This window comes from Oryctolagus cuniculus, chromosome 3 (genome assembly GCF_964237555.1).
Source record: "Oryctolagus cuniculus chromosome 3, mOryCun1.1, whole genome shotgun sequence".
NCBI lineage: Eukaryota > Metazoa > Chordata > Mammalia > Lagomorpha > Leporidae > Oryctolagus > Oryctolagus cuniculus.
The window spans coordinates 159,668,237-159,689,567 of record NC_091434.1 but is presented as its reverse complement, the minus strand read 5'-3'; the positions used below and the strand labels follow the sequence as shown (position 1 = coordinate 159,689,567).

Sequence of the window (21,331 nt, the reverse complement as noted above, 5' to 3'; positions counted from 1 at the left end):
TGGGTCATCTGCTGCCTTCCCAGGAACATTAGTAGGGAGCTGGGTCTGAAATGGAGCAGCTTGGACTCATACCAGCACTCATATGGAATATTGGCATTTCAGGTGGTAACTTAACCTGCTTTGCCACAATGCCAGCCTCTGTTTGGAACATTTTAAAATAAAATAATAATAATAACAGAGATAGGGTTTTGGTAGTTATAGTAACCATATCAGAGAAATAAGCCTTAAAGTTCAGAGAAAAAATGTTTGATTCTATGGTCAGAATTCATTTCATGAGACATTAAAACTTTATCATTTTGACAATATAATGATGAATTATCTCCATGTAAAAGAAAGTATTTATGTGGCTATTATTAATGATTAATTAAGTAAATGTCTGGTGCCAGTGCTGTGGTGCAGGGGGTTAACTCCCTGTTCTGAAGCACTAGCATCCCATGTGTCATTACCTTCCTCAGTAAGTTGAAATGTTAGGCATTCTTAAAGTGTTTCCAAGCCTTTCTTATAACATGGTGAACTATCATTTGAAATGGAGCCATCGCCTAAAGTTTTCTCTAGCTCTGAGTCACTTAAACTGATATTTGCCATCTTCTGCTACAATGTCCATCTTCTGAGATGACCCAACAACAGTCTGGACTCAGTATTTGTGTACCTTTTTGACCATGTCTTTCATTTATTCAATACTATCTGTACTATATTATTTAGAACTGACTCAAGATTTTTACCATATGGACCCAATGCTCTTGAATTTCTTGTACTGATTCAAGACTTTCTTCTCCCTCCTTTCATATTTCTTGTATCATTTCAGTAGAGACCTGGGAGAAGGAAGGTAGCTGCTTGTGTAGGAGGCTTTACCTTGATAGGAATTTTGTGTGCCATATTTTACAAGATACTGTGATTAAACTAGAGTGTCGCTCCCCGTCTTCGTGGAGGAACGACACAGGACCCTGCGCTGTTCTTTTGTCTGCTCGGCCCTCCCCGGGTTTGCTGCTGGTTCTTCCCGGGTTGGCTACCGTCCCTTCCACCTCCGTGGAAGGGCGGTTCCCCCTGCCACATTCCCCACTTCCGCGGGGGAGCAGCATACCGCCGGCCGGCTCTCTCGGGGGCTGCACAGGTGTTCCCCTTAGATGTTCCTGTTAGATGTTCCTGGTGCATGTTGTCTCTCTCCTCCTTTATAGTCCTCTTCCACCAATCCCAACTCGGCTGCCCACACGCCGAGTATGCTGCTGTCCTCCAATCAGGAGCAGGATCAGCTCCTGGAGGTCATCACTCAAGTTGGCAAGAGGCAGCTGCGTAGAAGCTGTTTTCTCCTCTCCCAGCGCCATATTGTGGGAGAGCAGATGCATAGAATAAGTCTTAATTCCAGTAACTTAGTCTAGTCTGAGTTGCTCCCAGTTGCTCCCCACAGATCCCCCTTTCTTTTTATTTTTGGCGTTGATACGCGCCTGTCTTCGGTGCCCCGCGGCACACACTTTGCTCTGCTTGCTAGAGTTGCCCACAGGTGCTTACAAGTCCTATCAATCAGGCAAACCGAATCCGGGCCCTCTCTTCGCCATGTTGTGAGGAGGTTTTTAGGTGCTGATGCGTGCCTGTGTTCGGTGCCCTGCAGTGCATGCTCTACTCTGCTAGAACTGCTTGCAGGTGCTTACAAGCCCTACCAATCAGGCAAACCGAATCCAAGCCTTCTCATTGCGGTATTGTGGGGAGACTTATTGATGTTAATTCGTGCCTGTCTTCGGTGACCTGCGGCGCATAAGCTGCTAGCTGCCCGCAGGTGCTCACCACCTCCCTAATCAGGCAGACCGAATCCAAGCTCTCTCATTGCCATGTTGTGGGGAGGCCTTATTTTTCTCTATTTCCCTATCTCCGGGCATTCCTATTGCTCCTATTTTACTTCTATCTACCAGCATTCCTATTTCTCTCATTTTACTTCTAAACTTCTGTTTCTCTTATCCCTGCGGCTTCCCGGCGCCCGCCCCGAGGCTGCTTCTTGGCGGCTTCCCGGCTCTGAGCCGCTTCAGCCCGCGCTTCTCCCATCTGCGCGGCTTCCCGGCTTTGCGCGGCTTGGCTTCGCGTGCTCCGCGGTCTCCATGCCCTTCGCGCCAGCCCCGTGTTCCCTATCTATTAGCGCCCCGTGCGCTCTCTGCACGTGGCGGCTTCCGCGAGTCACACAGCCCCAGCTCACGTTTCCGCCACTAGTATTCAATCTAAGTTCCCCGGGTTAACCTGGCGAATTCAACCTAGCTCACGCGTCTGCGCCTTTCGGTCTGGCTTCCCGTCCTTTGCTCCCCGGGCTAATCTGACGGATTCCAACCTGGCGGCCCACGTCTCTGCCTCTGGTTCCAGATTTTCGCCTTTTGCTCCCCGGGCTGACTTAAAGAATTCCAAACTGGCTTACGTTTCCGCCTCGGCCTGCCCCCCGCAGCTTCAATTTCCCTAACATTTTTCTCTACCTGGTATATTTCCCTAAGTTTTCTTCCAACAGTATTCCTCCCTCATTTCTCCTGGCTTCTCCCCACAGTCTGTATCCGAGTCTGTTTGTTCTAGCTTTCACTTTCACTTTCGACCTTAGAGATTTCTCCTAGCTTCCCCCCATAGTCCGTATCTGAGTCTATGCCTAGGCTTTCAATAGCTTCTTCCGGCACCTTTTTCGTCTGGCTTTTCCCTAGGCTGTTTGCTAGTCTCTCTCTCTGGTAATTTTCCACTTCTTCCTGTTTCTTCCCTCCTAGGTTTCCCTATCCAAGTCACGGCACCATTATGTCGCTCCCCGTCTTCGTGGAGGAACGACACAGGACCCTGCGCTGTTCTTTTGTCTGCTCGGCCCTCCCCGGGTTTGCTGCTGGTTCTTCCCGGGTTGGCTACCGTCCCTTCCACCTCCGTGGAAGGGCGGTTCCCCCTGCCACATTCCCCACTTCCGCAGGGGAGCGGCACACCGCTGGCCGGCTCTCTCGGGGGCTGCACAGGTGTTCCCCTTAGATGTTCCCGTTAGATGTTCCTGGTGCATGTTGTCTCTCTCCTCCTTTATAGTCCTCTTCCACCAATCCCAACTCGGCTGCCCACACGCCGAGTACGCTGCTCTCCTCCAATCAGGAGCAGGATCAGTTCCTGGAGGTCATCACTCAAGTTGGCAAGAGGCAGCTGCGTAGAAGCTGTTTTCTCCTCTCCCAGCGCCATATTGTGGGAGAGCAGATGCATAGAATAAGTCTTAATTCCAGTAACTTAGTCTAGTCTGAGTTGCTCCCAGTTGCTCCCCACACTAGAGGAACTTTGGTTGAAAAGGAAGTGACATCAAATGGTCTGAAGTTTAAGAAATGGAAGTGTTTACATCTGTGGAAGAGAAAATACAAGTGGGGTGTAACAGCTATATTCAGATACTCAAAAAATGTTATTTAGTCAGAAAAAATTAACTCTGTTGCCTCCCACACAATTACTAAGACTACAGTGGGCAAATAGAACCTGTCCAAACTGCTGGGAGGTTAAACAAGGGGCTGATGGATTTAATTTCTAAAAGTACTTGTGACCCCATGCTTCAGTTAGTGTGGATAAGATAGTTACTTTTGAAATATGGGCTAAAAAATAATTTTCTTCCTAAAATTGTTTATAAGAATTGAATGGATTAATTTCTGTTCACAATTGATCATAATGATAGGACTAAGAGCCAAAGGGATCACATAAACAAGACTAGTGTCTGCAAATACTAGCTGATAGAATAAAAAAGGGAGAGAACGATCCAACATGGGAAGTGAGATACACAGCAGACCCATAGAATGGCAGATGTCCTAAACAGCACTCTGGCCTCAGAATCAGCCCTTAAGGCATGCGGATCCAGCTGAAAAGCCCATGAGAGTATTTCAGGCATGGAAAGCCAAGACACTCTGGAAAAACAAAAACAAAAACAAAAACAAAAACAAAACAAAAAAATTAAAACCTAAATGAAAGATCTCTGTGAGTGAGATCCCAGTGGAAAGCACAGGTCTTCATAGAAGGAGGTACCTTTCTCTGAAGGAAGGAGAGAACTTCCACTTTGACTACGACCTTGTCTAAATATGATCAGAGTCGGTGAACTCAAGAGGCTTCCATAGCCTTGGCAACTCATGACAAGAGCGAGGTGTCAATTTGTTAAGTCAACAACAGGAGTCACTGTGCACTTACTCCTCATGTAGGATCTTTGTCCTTAACGTGCTGTACATTGTGATTTAATGGTATAACCAGTACTCAAACAGTATTTTTCACTTTGTGTTTCTATATGGGTACAAACGGTTGAAATCTTTACTTAGTATATGCTAAATTGATCTTCTGTAAAGAAAGAGAATTGAAAATGAATCTTGATGTGAATGGAAGGGGGGAGGGAGAGGGAAAGGGGAGGGTTGCGGGTGGGAGGGACGTTATGGGGGGCAAGCCATTGTAATCCATAAGCTGTACTTTGGAAATTTATATTCATTAAATAAAAGTTAAAAAAAAAGAATTGAATGGAACACATGTTAAGATGCATATATCTGAGCTCAAAAAGTTTTATTCATTTAAGTTTGGAGTAATATGTAGCATTCCATATTTTATGATACAGCTTAATTTTGAGAATATGATATGGTATTCTTTATATAAGGCGAATCTATTAAAAGTTTTTGACATTTTATGTTTTGTCTTCGGTATTGACAGCAATCAATACTTAAACATGTCAGAAACATTAGCAATCAATACTTAAACATGTCAGAAACATTATAACAATTGAAAAAGGTAAATATAGGGGCCAGAGACGAGGCCTAGGGGGTTAAGCTGCTGCATGTGACACTGGCAACCCATATGAGCACCGGTTTGTGTCCTGGCTGCTCCACTTCTGATCCAGTTCCCTACTAATATGCCTGAGACAACAGCAGAAATGGCCCAAGTCCTTGGGCACCTGCATCCCTATGGGAGACCTAGATGAAACTCCTGATTCTTGGCTTTGGCCTGGCCCAGCCAGCTGCTATAGATGTTTGAGGAGTGAACCAGTGGATAGATCTCTTTTTGTCTGTCTGCCTGTCTCTCTTTCTGTAACTCTGCCTTTAAAATAAATAATTTTTTTTTAAAAAAAGAGTGAATGTAATTATATGTTTACTGCTTTAATGTAGGACTTTGTGAAGAAATGGAAAATGGAACGTAATTGAATGAAGGAAACAAAGTCAATAGTTCTACACAAAACTGTATCATTTTGGGTATACAAGGAAGGAGATAGCAAGGTAGAGTTAGACATGAAAGACAAAGGGTGAGGTAGTAGCAGGTCTTCAGATTGGAAATAAGTTTAAAACCTGTAGACCCTGAGAGAGGAAAGGAAAAAAGAATGGGGTTTGGCGAATCTCAAACTAATATAGCCTGATGAAATCTAAGCCATCTCATCAATCAGCACTTATGTGATTGATCACAGAAAACTATTTTGGGGCAGACACAAGGCAGGCCCTGATTCCCTCCTGGTTTGCTGTAATTGATTGAGAGCTTTGTGGGCAGAGTGTGGCCTCTGTTCCAACACTGCCACAGATCCAAAGTATTGGAATTGTCAGCTACAAGTACTCCTTGTGGCAGGTGCTCTCTTGAAGGGGAATCTGAGTAGTGCATGTTTATGGCTACCACAAAACCCAACCCATATTTTTTTTTTTAGTGCTGGTGAGTATACATGTTGACTGGATGGCATAATTTGATGCTATCTGAACAGATTTCTTTTTGCTCATCTGCTTGACTTTATTTTTACTGCTTGCTTCATGTCTTTTAGCTTCCGTTTCATCCTATCTTGTCTCCACATATCAGGTATACAGTATGGATGATTATATCAATGTATATTGTTTGAAATGGTACAAAAATAAACTGTGATGGTAAAAATGCTCTGTAAAGATTTGAGATTTTTGAAACTCAAGAGTCTTTCATGTTATTCCTTTAGTGTGGAAGCAAAAAGAACTTAAACGCATTAACCAGTCTTTCACTGGAGCTGAAAGGAAAGCTGCTTTATGTGAACTGCTGGAAAAAGAGACCCAGTTAATTGCTTCCATTGGGAGACATAGATACGATGCTTCTATGACGAGCCAGGAAGTGGCAATACAAGCTTTTTTGGATAAGGTCAGTGAAATAAATACTATTTAAATATGAATGTGTCCTTAGTTTAAAAAGTTGGAACAATCATAAAGCATAAGAATTTCCATGAATTTTGTTGCACATTTTGACAAACATTTCTTTAAATTCTCTTTCTTATTTTTTCTTGTGAATACACTATGCTTTGGATTTTAACTGCAGCCTAGAATACAGATTAACAACTAACATAATTTGACATGTTCTTCACTAAACAGATTTGACCATGAAGGAAAAGATGGAAACATTTTCCTGTGACTCAGTTCATTTAGATTTAGGCTAGCAAAATAATTAGATTAGTTGCACCCTGATGAAAGTATGGAGTGTTAAAGTCACAAAATATCCTGATGGTAAGCAACCTGGGGAAGTTAGCTGGAGACTAGTGTGTTTGCTTCGGCTTACTGCATCATAACCTGGCAGGAAATTTCTGCACAAAAGGATACATGATTATTGAAGCCCACAAAAACATGCAATTAAGGTAAAGAATAAAGTAATTACCCTTTTGTGGTCAACATGCCTATTTGATATTGAATAGCCTGTTTCCATAGTGACCAATTTCCTTTTCTAAACCTGATCTTTCCAAGCAATTAGTAGTCAATCCAACCATAAGAAGAAGAGGAATACAGTTCTTCAAGATATTAGCCAGTATTGTTTCTTCTTTTTCTTCTTTTTAAAAGATTTTCTTTTAATTTATTTGAAAGGCAGAGTTACAGGGAGTCAGGAGGGAGGGAGGGAGAGAGAGAGAGAGAGAGAGAGAAAGTCTTCCATCTGCTGGTTCACTCCCTAAGTGGCCACAGTGGCTGAAGCTGGGCTGATCTGAAGCCAGGAGTTAGGAGCTTCTTCCAGGTCTCCCACACAGGTTCAGGGGCCCAAGGATTTGGGCCATATTCTACTGTTTTCTCAGGCCATAGCTCTCTCTGGATCAGAAGTGGAGCATCCAGGACTCAAACCAGTGCATATATGGGATGCCAGAACTGCAGACTGCTTTACCTGCCACTCTACAGTGCTAGCCCCAGCCAGTATTGTTTCTAATCCATGATTGTTATTACTATTTAACAACTGTTTATTTTTAATTTTCTAAATGCCTTTCTCCTAATTTGTATGTTCTCTTAGTTGATGTATGTTTACTGGTGGTGTTAACTGCTACCTGTATCCTGTAACTCTGCAGTTCCAGAGCTAGATTATTTTAGGAGTTTCCAAATCATGTGTCCAATTGCCTACTGTCATTGCTCTACAAATATCTTAAGAGTACACGTTGACATGGATACCCTAAGTCTTCTCACCTTCCCTTGCCCCACTCACTCACAAGCTGATCCTATCCTGCAGCATACATGCAATCTATCTCTATGGATGCTTCCCCATCTACTCATTTGCTTTAGACTGTATGTTATTTTTGATTTCCCCATCTAACCAACAACCTATTTATTCTATTACTGTTTTTTTTTTTGACAGGCAGAGTTAGACAGTGATAGAGAGACAGACAGAGAGAAAGGTCTTCCTTTTTCCGTTGGTTCACTCTGCAAGTGGCCGTTGTGCCAATCCAAAGCTAGGAGCCAGGTGCTGCCTCCTGGTCTCCCATGTGGGTGCAGGGCCCAAGGACCTGGGCCATCCTCCACTGCACTCCTGGGCCACAGCAGAGAGCTGGACTGGAAGAGGAGCAACCGGGACAGAATCCGGTGCACCAACCGGGACTAGAACCCAGGGTGCCGGCGCCACTGGCAGAGGATTAACCTAGTGAGCCACGGTGCTGGCCTGTTCTATTACTGTTTAACAGCTCCTTAAATCTTTACTGGAAATAGCTCTGCTGTTGTGCCCTTGTGCCCTTGCATAGGGTTTTTTAGGAAAAGACCACAGCTAACGTGAGGCCTGTTGGAATGCCTTGTGATTTTCCTGGAGCATGAAAGGATGTGACTTCTGGGGAACTGATTTGGGGCAATTCCTCTCTGTCTTGCCTGGCATCCTCTTTGCCTTGCCTTGCCTTGTGTGTATGTGAACTTGAAACTGATTTAATTGAATCTGATTTTCCTTCTCATCTGGATAACTTTATGTTTCCAAATTAGGTTATTACTTATAGAGTCACTTAATTCACTTCTCTCACATCCATAAACAAAATTCTGATCTTGTCCCTCCCCATTGCCCTCAGGGAACAAGTATTTTTGTGATGTTGCCTCTGCACACCAAGCACATGACACTGTTGTCGCACTGTCATCTCTCAGTGCACATTCACATCCACACTGCTCCAGCCATGATCAGTTATCTGCTTGTGCCCAGAAATACTGTGCACCCTTGATGCTTTTGCAACTGATTTTCCCTCTACATGGAATCTTCTCTCCTTCCTTTCTCACCCTTTAAAACAAGCATAGATGACTTCTTCCAGAAAGGAACTGATGTTCTGTCGTTAGCCTGTATTATATGCCCTCATTAGACTCTATCTCAACTCTTTGTTTTTAGTGGTCAACCCTTATTATATCTGTTTAGATGTCTGAATAATTCCTAGATTCTGAATTTCTTATGACTGAAGCTGACTTTTGTCTCTGCACCTCCTATTTTAGCACATTGCTTTCGACAGAATATCAATGAATGCTTGTGAAGGAAGGCATGGGGGAAAATAAGGTACAGAAATAAGAGTGGTATAATTTTATATTCCAATTATCATCAATAAATTATATAATTAGATACTATCATTTTAGATTAATGCATATCTTAACTCTAGGAAAGATGAGTCTACTTTATAGAAGCCATAATATTCATATTTCCCCAGTGTTATATTTCAAATTAAACATATTCTCTTAGCAAGTTGCTTTGTCTTGCTTCCAGCTTTGTCACTGGGAACTGTTACTTATATGTCTGATTGTTAATGACATCAGATAGAGTAGCCTTTTCCCAGAATAACACACATGTTTGAAGGAACTGGGGAGAGGATGGGGGGGAACCTCTCTTTATTTGTGGCTTGACCTTCTGTAGATTTCTAACTTGTGCTATCATTGCCACTTTCTATTTCATGTAAGCTATTTTAAATTTAATCGTTGCAAATACTTACATAATGTCTATTTTTTTTTAAGCTCAGAACACCTCCCCACCTAGTGCTGCTTGTCTAGCAATGTCTGTAAGCTTTTTTCCTCCTAAACTCATATGGAGACAGCTCCTAAGTAGATCAAACCCCAACATATAAAAGTAACCCAAGAGTCTACTCATAATTGTTACCCTTTCTCATGAAGTATTAGTACCCTCAGTGGACTTTATGTGAATCTTGCTCAAAGAAGGTGAGATAAGGAAATCTTGTTCACAAGAATTCCAGTGAGGAAGTTTTTGTTTTCATTGTTTGGAAAATACTTTGGTAAGTTGGTGGAGGTAGAACAGAGATGCAGAAAGATCTTGTGTATGGAAAGAGTCGTTCTGTGCTAGGAAGATGGTTTTTGGGTATTGCTTGTATTAATGTTTTACATTGCTATAATAAAATTCCTGAGGCTGGGTAACTTATAAGAAATAGGTTTGTTTAATTCATAATTCTGATAGCTGAAAGTCCAAAATTGTGTGGGTGCAACAGTTTGGCCTCTAGGTAAAGTCCTATGGCAGATGACATCATAAAGGGAAACATATGCAAGAGTGGTAACATGGTAAATCAGAAGCCAGGAAAACTGAAGAAAGGCCAGTCTTTCCCTTTTATAAGAAATAATCTGAGTCCCATGAGAACCGTATAAATTTCTTCACATGGCATCATCCTTAATGATCCAATCACCTCCCCCTGGGCTCTGCCACCTAAAAGTCTCACCAGCTCTTAGCATCACTAGACCAAGGCTAGTGATCCTGAGCATTTTTTCCTATGTCTGTTGGCCATTTGTATTTTGACCTTTGAAAAATGTGTGCTCATGTCCTTAGCCCATTTCTTATCTAGATTATTGTTTTGTTATTGTTGAGTTTCTTGAACTCATTATAGATTCTGGATATCGATCCTTTATCATTTTACATAGTTTGCAAATATTTTCTCCCATTGTGTCTGTTGCCTCTTCACTTTGCTGAGTGTTTCCTTTGCAGTGCAGAAGCTTCTCAAAGCTTGATGTAATCCCATTTGTCTATTTTTGTTTTCATTGCCTGGGCTTCTAAAGTCTTTTACAAGAAGTCTTTTGCAATATCAACATCTTAGAGAGTTTCCCTGACATTTTCCTATAGTCATTTGATGGTACTGGGTTGTAGATTTATATCCCTATCCATTGTGAGTTGGTTTTTTGTATAAGGTATGGAAGGGGTCTTGTTTAATATGTCTGCATGTGTAGATCCAATTTTCCCATCACCATTTGTTGAAGAGATTGTACTTTCTTCAGGGATTGAGTTTAGCTGCTTTGTCAAAGTTTAGTTAGTTGTAGCTCCATGGATTAATTTCTGGGCTATCTATTCTGTTCCATTAGTCAACATGTATGTTTTTGCGCAGGTACCAAACTGTTTTGTTTGTAACTACTCTGTAGTGTGTCTTAAAATTTGATATTGTGATGCCTCTGGCTTTGTTTTTGTTATTTAAGATTGTTTTAGTTATTTGGGATATCCTGTGTTTCCATATCAATTTTAGCATTTTTTCTTAATCTGAGAAGAATGTCATTGGTATTTTGATTGGAATCAATTTAATCTGAAAATTGCTTTGAGTAGTATGAACATTTGATGATACTAATTCTTCTAATCAATGAAATAGAAATTTTTCCATTTTTTGTGTCTCCTTTTATTTCCTTCTTTTGTAATTTTCATTGTAGAGGTCTTTCACATCATTGATTAAATTTATCCAAGGTATTTAAGCTTTTTTGGTAGCTATCGTGAATGATATTGATCTTGTACGTTCTATCTCAGCCATGGCATTGTCTGTCTATATAAATGGTTATTTTTTGTGTGTTGATTTTATATCCTGCAGCTTTACCAAACTCTCTTATGAGTTCCAATAGTCTCTTAGTGGAGTCTTTTGGCTCCCCTGTATATAGGATCATGTCATCTACACACTGTGATAATTTGACTTCCTCCATTCAATTTGTATCCATTTGATTTCTTTGTCTTAGTTTATGGCTCTGGCTAAAACTTCCAGTACTATATTGAACAGCAGTTATAAAGTGAGTATCCTTGTCTAGTTGGAAATACTTCCAGGTTTTCTCTACTAAATCCGGTGTTGTTTTATGGTTGCCATATTGCTTTCATTGTTTTGAGGAATATTCTTGTATACTGAATTTTCTTAATGTTTTATCATTAAAGGATGTTGTATTTTATTAATTGAGTTCTCTGTGTCTATTGAGATAAGCATTTGTACTTTATTCTTCAATGTGATGTATGACATTTATTGAATTGCATATGTTGAACCATCCTGGCATACCATGGCTGAACCCCACTTGATCCTGGTGAATGATCTTTCTGATATATTGGATTTGATTAGCTAGTGTTTTGTTGAGATTTTTGCATTCATGCTCATCAGGAATATCAGTCTATAGTTCTTTTTCTTTGTTGTATCTTTTCTGGTTTTGGAATTAAAGTGATGCTTCCCCTGAAGGCATTTGGGAGGATCCCCTCCATTTCAATTGTTTTTAGTAATATGAGAAGAATTTGAATTAGTTCTCTAAAAGATTGGTAGAATTCAGCAGTGAAGCCATCCAGCTCTAGCTTTTCTATGCTGGGAGAGTCTTTATTACTGATTCAATCTCTGTCTCAGTTTTTGGTCTAATTAGGATTCTGAGATATTAATGACTTGTTTTTAGCTGATTGTCTATGTTGAGAAATCTACCCATTTCGTCTAGATTTTCTAATTTGTTGGCATATATCTGTTTGTTGTAATTCCTGATTTTTTTATTTGTGTGGAACCCATTGTAACATCTCCCTTTTCATCTTTGGTTTTATTAATTTGTATCTGTCGCTCCCCGTATTCGTGGAGGAACGACACAGGACCCTGTGCTGTTCTTTCGTCTGCTCGGCCCTCCCCGGGTTTGCTGCTGGTTCTTCCCGGGTTGGCTACCGACCCTTCCACCTCCGTGGAAGGGCGGTTCCCCCTAGCCACTTTCCCCACTTCCGTGGGGGAGTGGCATACCGCCGGCTGGCTCTCTTGGGGGCTGCACAGGTGTTCCCCTTAGATGTTCCTGTTAGATGTTCCTGGTGCATGTTGTCTCTCTCCTCCTTTATAGTCCTCTTCCACCAATCCCAACTCGGCTGCCCACACGCCGAGTACGCTGCTGTCCTCCAATCAGGAGCAGGATCAGCTCCTGGAGGTCATCACTCAAGTTGGCAAGAGGCAGCTGCGTAGAAGCTGTTTTCTCCTCTCCCAGCGCCATATTGTGGGAGAGCAGATGCATAGAATAAGTCTTAATTCCAGTAACTCAGTCCAGTCCGGGTTGCTCCCCACAGCATCTTCTCCCTTTTTTTAGTTAGTTGGGCCAATAGTGTATCAATTTTGTTTACTTTTTCAAAGAACAGCTCTTCATTCCACTGATCTTTTGTAATGTTTTTGTTTCAATTTTGTTTGTTTTCTCTCTAATTTTTATTATTTCTTTCCTCCTATTAATTTTGGGTTGCTTTATTCTTATTTTTCCAGGTTATTGAGATGCATCGTTGGATCATTTATTTGATGTTTTTCACATTTCTTGATGTAGGTGCTAATTGCTATAAATTTCCTCTTAACACCGCTTTTGCTGTATCCCATAACTTTTGGTATGTGTTTTGACATTTTCATTCATTTCTAGGATTTTTTTTTATTTCTTTGACTCACTGTTCATTCAGGAGCTGTTGTTCAGTATCCATGTGTTTGCATATTTTCTAGAATTTCTTAAGTTGTTAATTTCCAGCTTCATTCCATTGTAGTCAGAAAAGACAATGGTATGATTTCACTGTTTTGGAATTTGTTGACACTTGCTTTATGGCCTAGCATATTCAGTATCCTAGAGAAAGTTCCATTCATTGATGAAAAGAATGTGTATTCTGCAGCTGTGGGATGAAATGTCCTGTAGATATCAATCAGGTTCATTTGAAAGGTCCATGATGTTGATTAGATCTATTGTTTGTTAATGTTTTTTTGTCTAGTTGAGCTGTCCATTGATGAAAGTGTTGAAGTCTCCCATTGTTTTTGTGTTGGAGTCTAGGTCTTCTTAGATCCATTAACATTTCTTTTAAATAGCCAGGTGCCCTGTCACTGGGTGCATATATATTACCACAGTCACTTCTTACTTTTGAATTGATCATTTAATCGTTACATAATGCCCTTCTTTGTCTCTTTTAATATTTTTGTGTTAAAGTCTGCTTGTCTGCTATTAGGATGGCTACTCTTGCTCTTTTTTCTTTCTGTTAGCATGGAATATCTTTTTCTATCCTTTCACTTTCAGTCTGTTTCTTTTTTGGTGAGGTGTGTTTCTTGTAGCCAGCAAGTATATGGATCTTATTTTTTTAAATCTGTTCAGACAGTCTGTATCTTCTAATTGCAGAATTTAAGCCACTTACATTAAAGGTTGTAATTGATAAGGAACAGCTTGGTCCTTCCATTTTTCATAAATATTCCTATTTGGTTTGTATTTCTTTTTTACTCTTACTATGAGATTTTCCACCTTCACATTTTTTCATGATGATGACTATCTTTTTATGTTTCTGTGTGTAGCACATCCTTAAGTATCATTTGTAAGGCTGGATGAATAGTGACAAATTCTTTCAATTTCTGTTTTGGAAGGTCTTTATTTCACCTCTCTTTATAAATGAGAGCTTTGCAGGTACAGTATTCTGGATTGACAGTTTTTTTCTTTTGGGGAAAAACTATGTTTCCATTGTCTCCTAGCCTATGGAATTCTGATGAGAAATCTGGTGTCAGTCTAATTGGAGATCCTTTGAATGTAATCTGGCATTTCTCTTGTGCACATTTTAGAATATTTCTTTTACTATTGAAAGCTAGAGTATAATGTGTCATGGTGAGGATCTTTGCTGATAATTTCTATTGTGAGTTCTATGTGCTTCCTATACTTAGATGTCCCTATCTTGTCCATAGTAGGGGAATTTTTTGCTATTATTTTACTAAATTTGTCTTCTAATCTATCCTGTCTTTCCACACCTTTAGGAACTCCTATTACATGTGTATTAGATCATTTGATTGTATCTCATAAATCCTGAGCACTATTTTAGATTTTTCTAATTTTTTTCTTTTCTGTCTACTGAGATATTTCAAAAGATTTGTCTTGTAGCTCAGTTATTCCTTGTTCTACCTCAGTTTATTTTGTCATTAGTGCTGTATTTTTATTTGACATATTGAATTATTAATTTCTAATATTTCAGTTTGATTTTTCTTCAGTATCTATTTCTTGGCAAAAATTTTCATCCATGTTGTGTATAGATTTCTGTAACTTGTGTATTTGCTTCTCTGTTGTTTTGAGTGCTCTTAGGGTCATTCTTTTGATATCCTTTTCAGGTATTCCTTCAATCTCTTCATCTTCACTTTCTAATATTAAAGTCTTGTTGCCTTCCTTTTGGGGAATCATATTGTCTTCCATGTTCATGTTTCTTGTATCTCTACATTTATTTTTAGGCATTTGTGAAAACACTTGTTGGTTTTTTCCTCTGATGACTTTTATTTTTGAACTATGCCTCTGTGGCTTAATGTAATATCTGCTTCTTCAGTGGATATCCAGTGGTATGTCCTGGTTGGGGCTAAGGAGGTCTGTTCAGTGCTGAAGGGTGGGGCAAGAGTCTAGAGTCACACCCCGGTTGGGCAGAGTTGATCTCTTTCATTAGTATGGGGGAGGGTATGATCACTTTGGCTGGCATGATCATGGAATCACCTCTTCTTTGCCTAGGGACCAATACCCACAGTGGCTACACACCCCACCCACATAGATGCACAGATCACACAAAGTATCCTCATGGTCCTCAGTGTTGGCACAGAACCCTCTGCAATGGCCTATCCCAGTTAAACTCTGAGTCTCTGAAGCCAGATATGGCGACTGCCCAGAGACCCTACCATACCCCAAGGCCTGTAGTGCAGTCATAGAAGTCCCAGTGACACAGAGCTCAGGGCTGTTGCAATCACAGAGAGCAGGTACTCCACTGTCAGCCCAGTGAGACTTCCCTGTCCATTGAGAGAACAAAAGCTTTTCCCAAGCTAGCTGCCAGTCAATTTTTCTTCCTGGAAACTAGAAGTCCAGGCATCTGTGGTATAGCAAGGAGTTGGGATCACTTTGCAAAACTAAATGAGCCCCTTGCTCCCTGCCAACCCTTCAAGCCAGACTCAACATCAGTGGGGACAACAAATGTATCCCTCTGATTAAATCCCCAGTTGTGTGTGTGAGTCTCATCAGCTTCTACTTGCCTTATTAATATGGCTCTGCCTTCCTGCTGGTTATCAGGTGAACTTGTTGGGGGATGTGGGGATAGCAATGTGCTCTCCCTTCATGGGGTTAGCTGGGCACTGTGCTGCCTATTAGCGCTCTAGGCCAGACTCAAAATCACTGTGATCTGCAAGGTTCTCCCTCAAGAAATATCACCAGTGACACTGGCTATCACAGACTCTCCTCACCTGGCATCTCCTCACCTGGCATCCCCCCAGAAGTCCGTGGCTGTGGAGTTGCCAGTGGTGTCCAGGCTCACTGCTGTATGTTTGTTCTATCCACAGCCTTCCACGGTGTTTCTCTTCTTTCTTAGCTCTTCCACTGCAAACTTGTCAACAACTCCCCCAGTGTCTGCACTTTCTCAGCTTTCCTTTCTTCCTGGGGTCAGAAATCAGCATTTGTTTTCCCTATTCAGCCATCCTGGATCCATCAGAAAAAAGCATATTAAAATTAATCCCTGAAATTAGATAAAGTTAGAGTGTTTTCTGATGTCAAAGCAAACAACCAGAGCCATGATGCAAACTCTAAGTTCTTTTTTTATTTTTTTTATTTATTTATTTATTTTTTTGGACAGGCAGAGTGGACAGTGAGAGAGAGAGACAGAGAGAAAGGTCTTCCTTTGCCGTTGGTTCACCCTCCAATGGCTGCCGCGGCCAGCGCGCTGCGGCCGGCGCACCGCGCTGATCCGGTGGCAGGAGCCAGGAGCCAGGTGCTTTTCCTGGTCTCCCATGGGGTGCAGGGCCCAAGCACCTGGGCCATCCTCCACTGCACTCCCTGGCCACAGCAGAGGGCTGGCCTGGAAGAGGGGCAACCGGGACAGAATCCGGCGCCCCGACCGGGACTAGAACCCGGTGTGCCGGCGCCGCTAGGCGGAGGATTAGCCTAGTGAGCCGCGGCGCCGGCTTTTTTTATTTTTTGACAGGCAAAGTTAGTGAGAGAGAAAGAGAGGGAGAGACAGAGAAAGAGACAGAGAGAGAGGTCTTCCTTCTATTGGTTCACTCTCCTAATGGCTACCATGGCCGACGCTGCACTAATCCGAAGCCAGGAGCCGGGTACTTCCTCCTGGTCTCCCATGCGGGTGCAGGGACCCAAGCACTTGGGCCATCCTCTGCTGCCCTCCCAGGCCACAGCAGAGAACTGGACTAGAAGAGGAGCAACCTGGACTAGTACCTGGTGCTCCAACTGGGACTAGAACCCGGGTTGTCGGTGCTATAGGTGGAGGATTAGCCTAGTGAGTCAAAGTGCTGGCTGCAAAGTATAAGTTCTAAATTGATCACTATAACGTTGACAGGGACCCAAGCACTGGGGCCATCCTCTGCTACCCTCCCAGTCACATTAGCAGGGAGCTGAATCAGAAGAGGAGCAACTGTGTCTATATAGGATGCCAGTTCTGTAGGTGGTGGCTTAATTTACTACACCACAGCACTGGCCCCAAAATAGATATTTAAAGAGAAATAATTACTTTCCTATAATTTGGAAACAACTTTGTAGAATAAAATTTTATGTTTTGGTTTTAGCTTAATTTCATTCATTTTAAATACTATATGGCTTATTGAACAGGTATTTTGTTTATTTAAATGTTTAAAAGTTATTTAAAGGACATCACAAGGAGAGGGTAGGAACACATACACACACACACACATCCACACACAAAGACAGAGAGATAGAAAATGGAGATAAATAGAGAGAGTCTTTCATCCACACTTGTTCACTCCCCAGGTGACTACAATAGCCAGGGCTGGGCCAGGCTGAAGTCAAGATCCAGGAAAACCATCCATATCTCCCACATGTGTGGCAGGGCCCCAAGCATTTGGGCCACCATTAGCTTCCTTTTCAGGAACATTAGTGGGAAGCTGGAGTGGAAGCAAAGCAACTGGGACTGGAATTGTCTTTCCAATATTAGATGCAGTGGTCACAAATCCTGGCTTAATCTGCTGTGCCACAATGCTGGCCCCCAATACTTTATTTTTTGTTTTATTCTGAATTTATCTGAATAATTAATATGATTTTAGATTAGTCCATTTAAGGAACTGAACTAATAAGTTATAATTGATTTTATGCTAAGTTCTTACTTTTAATAAAAGGTCTAATAAAAACTGACTCAAAAGATTTTTTGACTTATTAAATAATTTGTAATTTTAACACTTCAAGCAGTGACTTCCACAGATTATGAAATGTTTAAAACTTGTAGAGATGTCAGAACCAGCCCTTAAGGCGTTTGGATCTGGCTAAAAGGCCCATGAGAGTTTCGGAAGCATGGAAAGCCAAGACACTGTGGCAAAAACGATGACCCGAATGAACAATCTCGGTGAATGAGATCCCAGCGGAAAGAATGGGCCATCAAAGGAGGTACCTTTCTCTGAAGGGAGGAATGAACTTCAACTATGACTATGGCCTTGTCTAAATAAGATCAGAGTTGGTGAACTCAAGAGGCTTACATTGCCTTGGCAGCTCATGACAAGAGCCTTGGGTGATTACTGACACCATAAATAAAAGAGTGTCACTTGTTAAATCAACAACAGGAGTCACTGTGCACCTGCTCCCCATGTAGGATCTCTGTCCTTAATGTGTTGTACTATGAGAATTAACGGTAAAACTACTATTCAAACAGTACTTTGTACTTTGTGTGGCTGTGTGGGTGCAGTCTGTTGAAATCTTTACTTAGTATATACTAAGTTGATCTTCTGTATATAAAGATAATTTAAAATAAAATTTTATGAAGAATAGGATGGGAGAGGGAGTGGGAGATGGGATGGTTGCGGGTGGGAAGGAGGTTATGGGGGAAAAAGCTGCAACAATTCAAAAGTTGTACTTTGTAAATTTGACATTTATTAAATAAATTTAAAAAACTTGTAGAGATGTGTAGAAATTCAGGCAAAAATTTGAATGAATGGTCATTAGCTGGTTTCTAATATAGATATATAGATATAGATATAATAGATATAGATGTATATATAGATTTATTTGAAAGGCAGAGTTACAGATAGGGAGAAGGAGAGAGAGTGCGAGAGAGAAAGAGAGAGAGAGAAAGATCTTCCACCCATTGGTTCACTTCCCCAGTGGCTGCAATGGCCAGAGCTGGGCCCATCTGATGCCAGGAGCCAGGAGCTTCTTCTAGGTGTCCCATGTGGGAGCAGGGGCCTAAGTACTTGTGCCATCTTCCACTGCTTTCCCAGGTGCATTAATAGGGAGCTAAATTGGAAGTAGAGCACCCAGGCCTCAAACAGGTGCCCATATGGGATGTGTACATTGCAAGCAGTGGCTTTAGCCCACTGCACCACAGTGCTTGCCCCTCTAATATATCTTTTGAGTGCTCTTTACCCAACTTGTGAGACAATTTGAATTTCTGTAAGCTATTTTCCCCATAGTCAAGACCATTTCTTTCTTTTTTTTTACTTGAACATCAGTTCTGAATTGCAATTAAAACTTAAAAATTAAAGCTTAAAAACTGCAATTTTTGTTAGCTGTGTAATTTAATGCTTTTTCTCCATACTCAGCTGGCCAACAGCTAATGGGATACAAAAATACAACCATCTTTTTCTGAGAGCTACAGTAAACAAGGGTGTCACTATGGATGAACAAAAGGCCCTTTGCTGTGGAAACAGTGATCACTACCCAATAGTTTTCGAGGGGTTAAGGTTTCTCTTAATTTGTGCCCTTAGGGACTTGAAGACTAATTCAGTAGGAAGAAAAGACATATTTTTACAGTATAGTCATTTCTTTTCTTTGTGGAAGGCTGCTCCTCTTGAGGTTTTTGTTATCCCTCCACCTTACCCTCACTGAAACGTTTCTCCCTGCTGTTCTGTTTTTCTCCTTCAGAGCCTGTACTATCTCATTTGTTGTCAGCTAAATGGAATTTATTATGCTGCTCTCTTCTAAAGCAATTTAAAAACATGATTGTTGTACATCTCTTATTACAGCCAGTTCATTCAAAGAAATAAGGAAATGGAAAGAGAAATAAGCAAAGTTGACGTTTTCCTGTCAGAATAAAAAAACACCTGAAAGCCTAAAATCAAAGAAGCTTAGACTTGAAGACTAAGTTATCACTGTTTGCAGAAATACATCCGAGTATAAAAACGGTTTTACTAAACAGATCTTGTCTATCTTCTTGGTATCAACTCTAGGGAACTTAAATTTCAAATCTAGGATTTTTTGATTATACCTCTCAATTCCCTTTAATCTGGCTATCTTTCGGTTATTCTTTAGGTTACATTTTTTTCTTTTTAGCGGTTAGGTGCTTCATAGCAACCTCTAGTTATCTATTTATCTGTGGTCATTACTCATATCACCCCTTATTTTCCCACAGAGCCCTCTCTATGGAAAAGGAAGGATTTTAATTCAGAATTGAAGGACAGGAAGGATTTGTTGTAGAGTGTATTTAGAAAAGCCTAAACTATTTCCATGGAATACTGTATTCCACAGGGCTTTAAAAACTTGGAAGGAATGTAGAGTTAAGTCAGTCTACCAACTGGAAAAAATACAGTGAAGTAGATAAAGTAGACATTTCATTAAAAGGTTATTACACTTGGATTACTACTAATGAAGTAAGTTACTGACCTGTAGAGCAAAAGATACTGTTGGTATCTCTGGTTAAAACAAAATTATATATACATATATTTATATATGATTTATTTATTTGAAAGGCAGAGTTAGAGAGAGAAAGAGACAGACAGACAGTGAGAGACGTCTTCTATCTACTGGTTCACTCCCCAAATGGCCACAATGGCCAAGTCTGGGCCAGGATGAAGTCAGGAGCCAGGAGCTTCTTCTGAATCTCTCATTGAATAGAAGGGCCCAAGCACTTGGGCTACCTTCTGCTGCTTCCATAGATGTATCAACAGGGATCTGAATCAAAGATGAGCAACTGGGACATGAACTGGGGCCTATACTGGGATGCTACCATTGCAGGTGGAGGATTAATCTGCCATGCCTCAATGCCAGCCCCAAAAGAAAATTATATTTAATAGAGCCAGTCTGAGAAAAATTACGTGCAAAAAGATTAAGATGTTAGATAGACTTTAGAATACTGCAATATGAGACTTAGCTTAAGATTACTTTCTAACCACTTTCTAAAGAAGCTTTGAAATAAGTATTAAAATTAATTATGAGGTGTGTCCAAAACAAGGCTATATTCATTTAAATTTTCTGTGTTTCTAAGTACTCATAATTAAGTGATAAACTATTTTATTATTAATGTTTTATTTAATATTATATTTATCAAATAACAAAATAAATTATAGGACTGAAGCTTTGCCTTTACTGGATTAAAACTGAGAATTTAAATTTTTGGGTGAAATTTCTTAACTCTAAACAACACTCATTTTGGTTCTCATCAGGATATAATGCCATTACTCTGAAAACATATCAGATATAGTTGTTTTTAAGAATTAGCCTTACAGTTACCAATGCAATCTTGCTAGTATAAAATGTACAAATTGAAAGTAAATTGATGTTAGAACTAAACAAATTACTTATTATATTGTTATTTAAAATACAGCATTATATTATACCTGTATTTGGTTAGTCAACATTCCTGCTGATTTATTCCAATACATAGAACTTCTATTTAAGGTTCAAAATTATATCACATTTAAGGATTAAATAATTCAAAATAGGCATAAAGCAAGCTACATGGACTCTAAAGTGAACATCAAGTAATTTACAAAAACATTTGATACTTGAACAGTTAAGAATTGGGATTAACAGAACTTTGTTTCTGAAAAATTATAATTAGGGAAAGAAATCGAGCAGCTCTATACTGGAAAGTGAAGAGAAACGATAGATAAGGTTTAACTGAAATAGCTGGTGATTATATTTTCTCTTAAAATCTCAGTAAGACGGAACTGAATTAGTGGTAGTCAGAAGTAACATGATTATAGATTATTCTTGTGTTGCTGAGTCTGTAGACTCATTCCATCAAC

General features: G+C 40.5%; 1 protein-coding gene across 6 annotated transcripts in view; it reads left to right on the top strand.

The window, feature by feature from the left end:
• Positions 1–21,331, top strand: part of IQUB (IQ motif and ubiquitin domain containing) — a 135,942-nt gene that overhangs the window by 74,175 nt on the left and 40,436 nt on the right. For all 6 annotated transcript variants that reach the window (XM_051848912.2, XM_070071265.1, XM_008258260.4 and 3 more), the window contains one exon: positions 5,906–6,081. In XM_051848912.2, the coding sequence (XP_051704872.2) occupies positions 5,906–6,081 (176 nt within the window). The remainder of the gene's footprint in view (positions 1–5,905; positions 6,082–21,331) is intronic.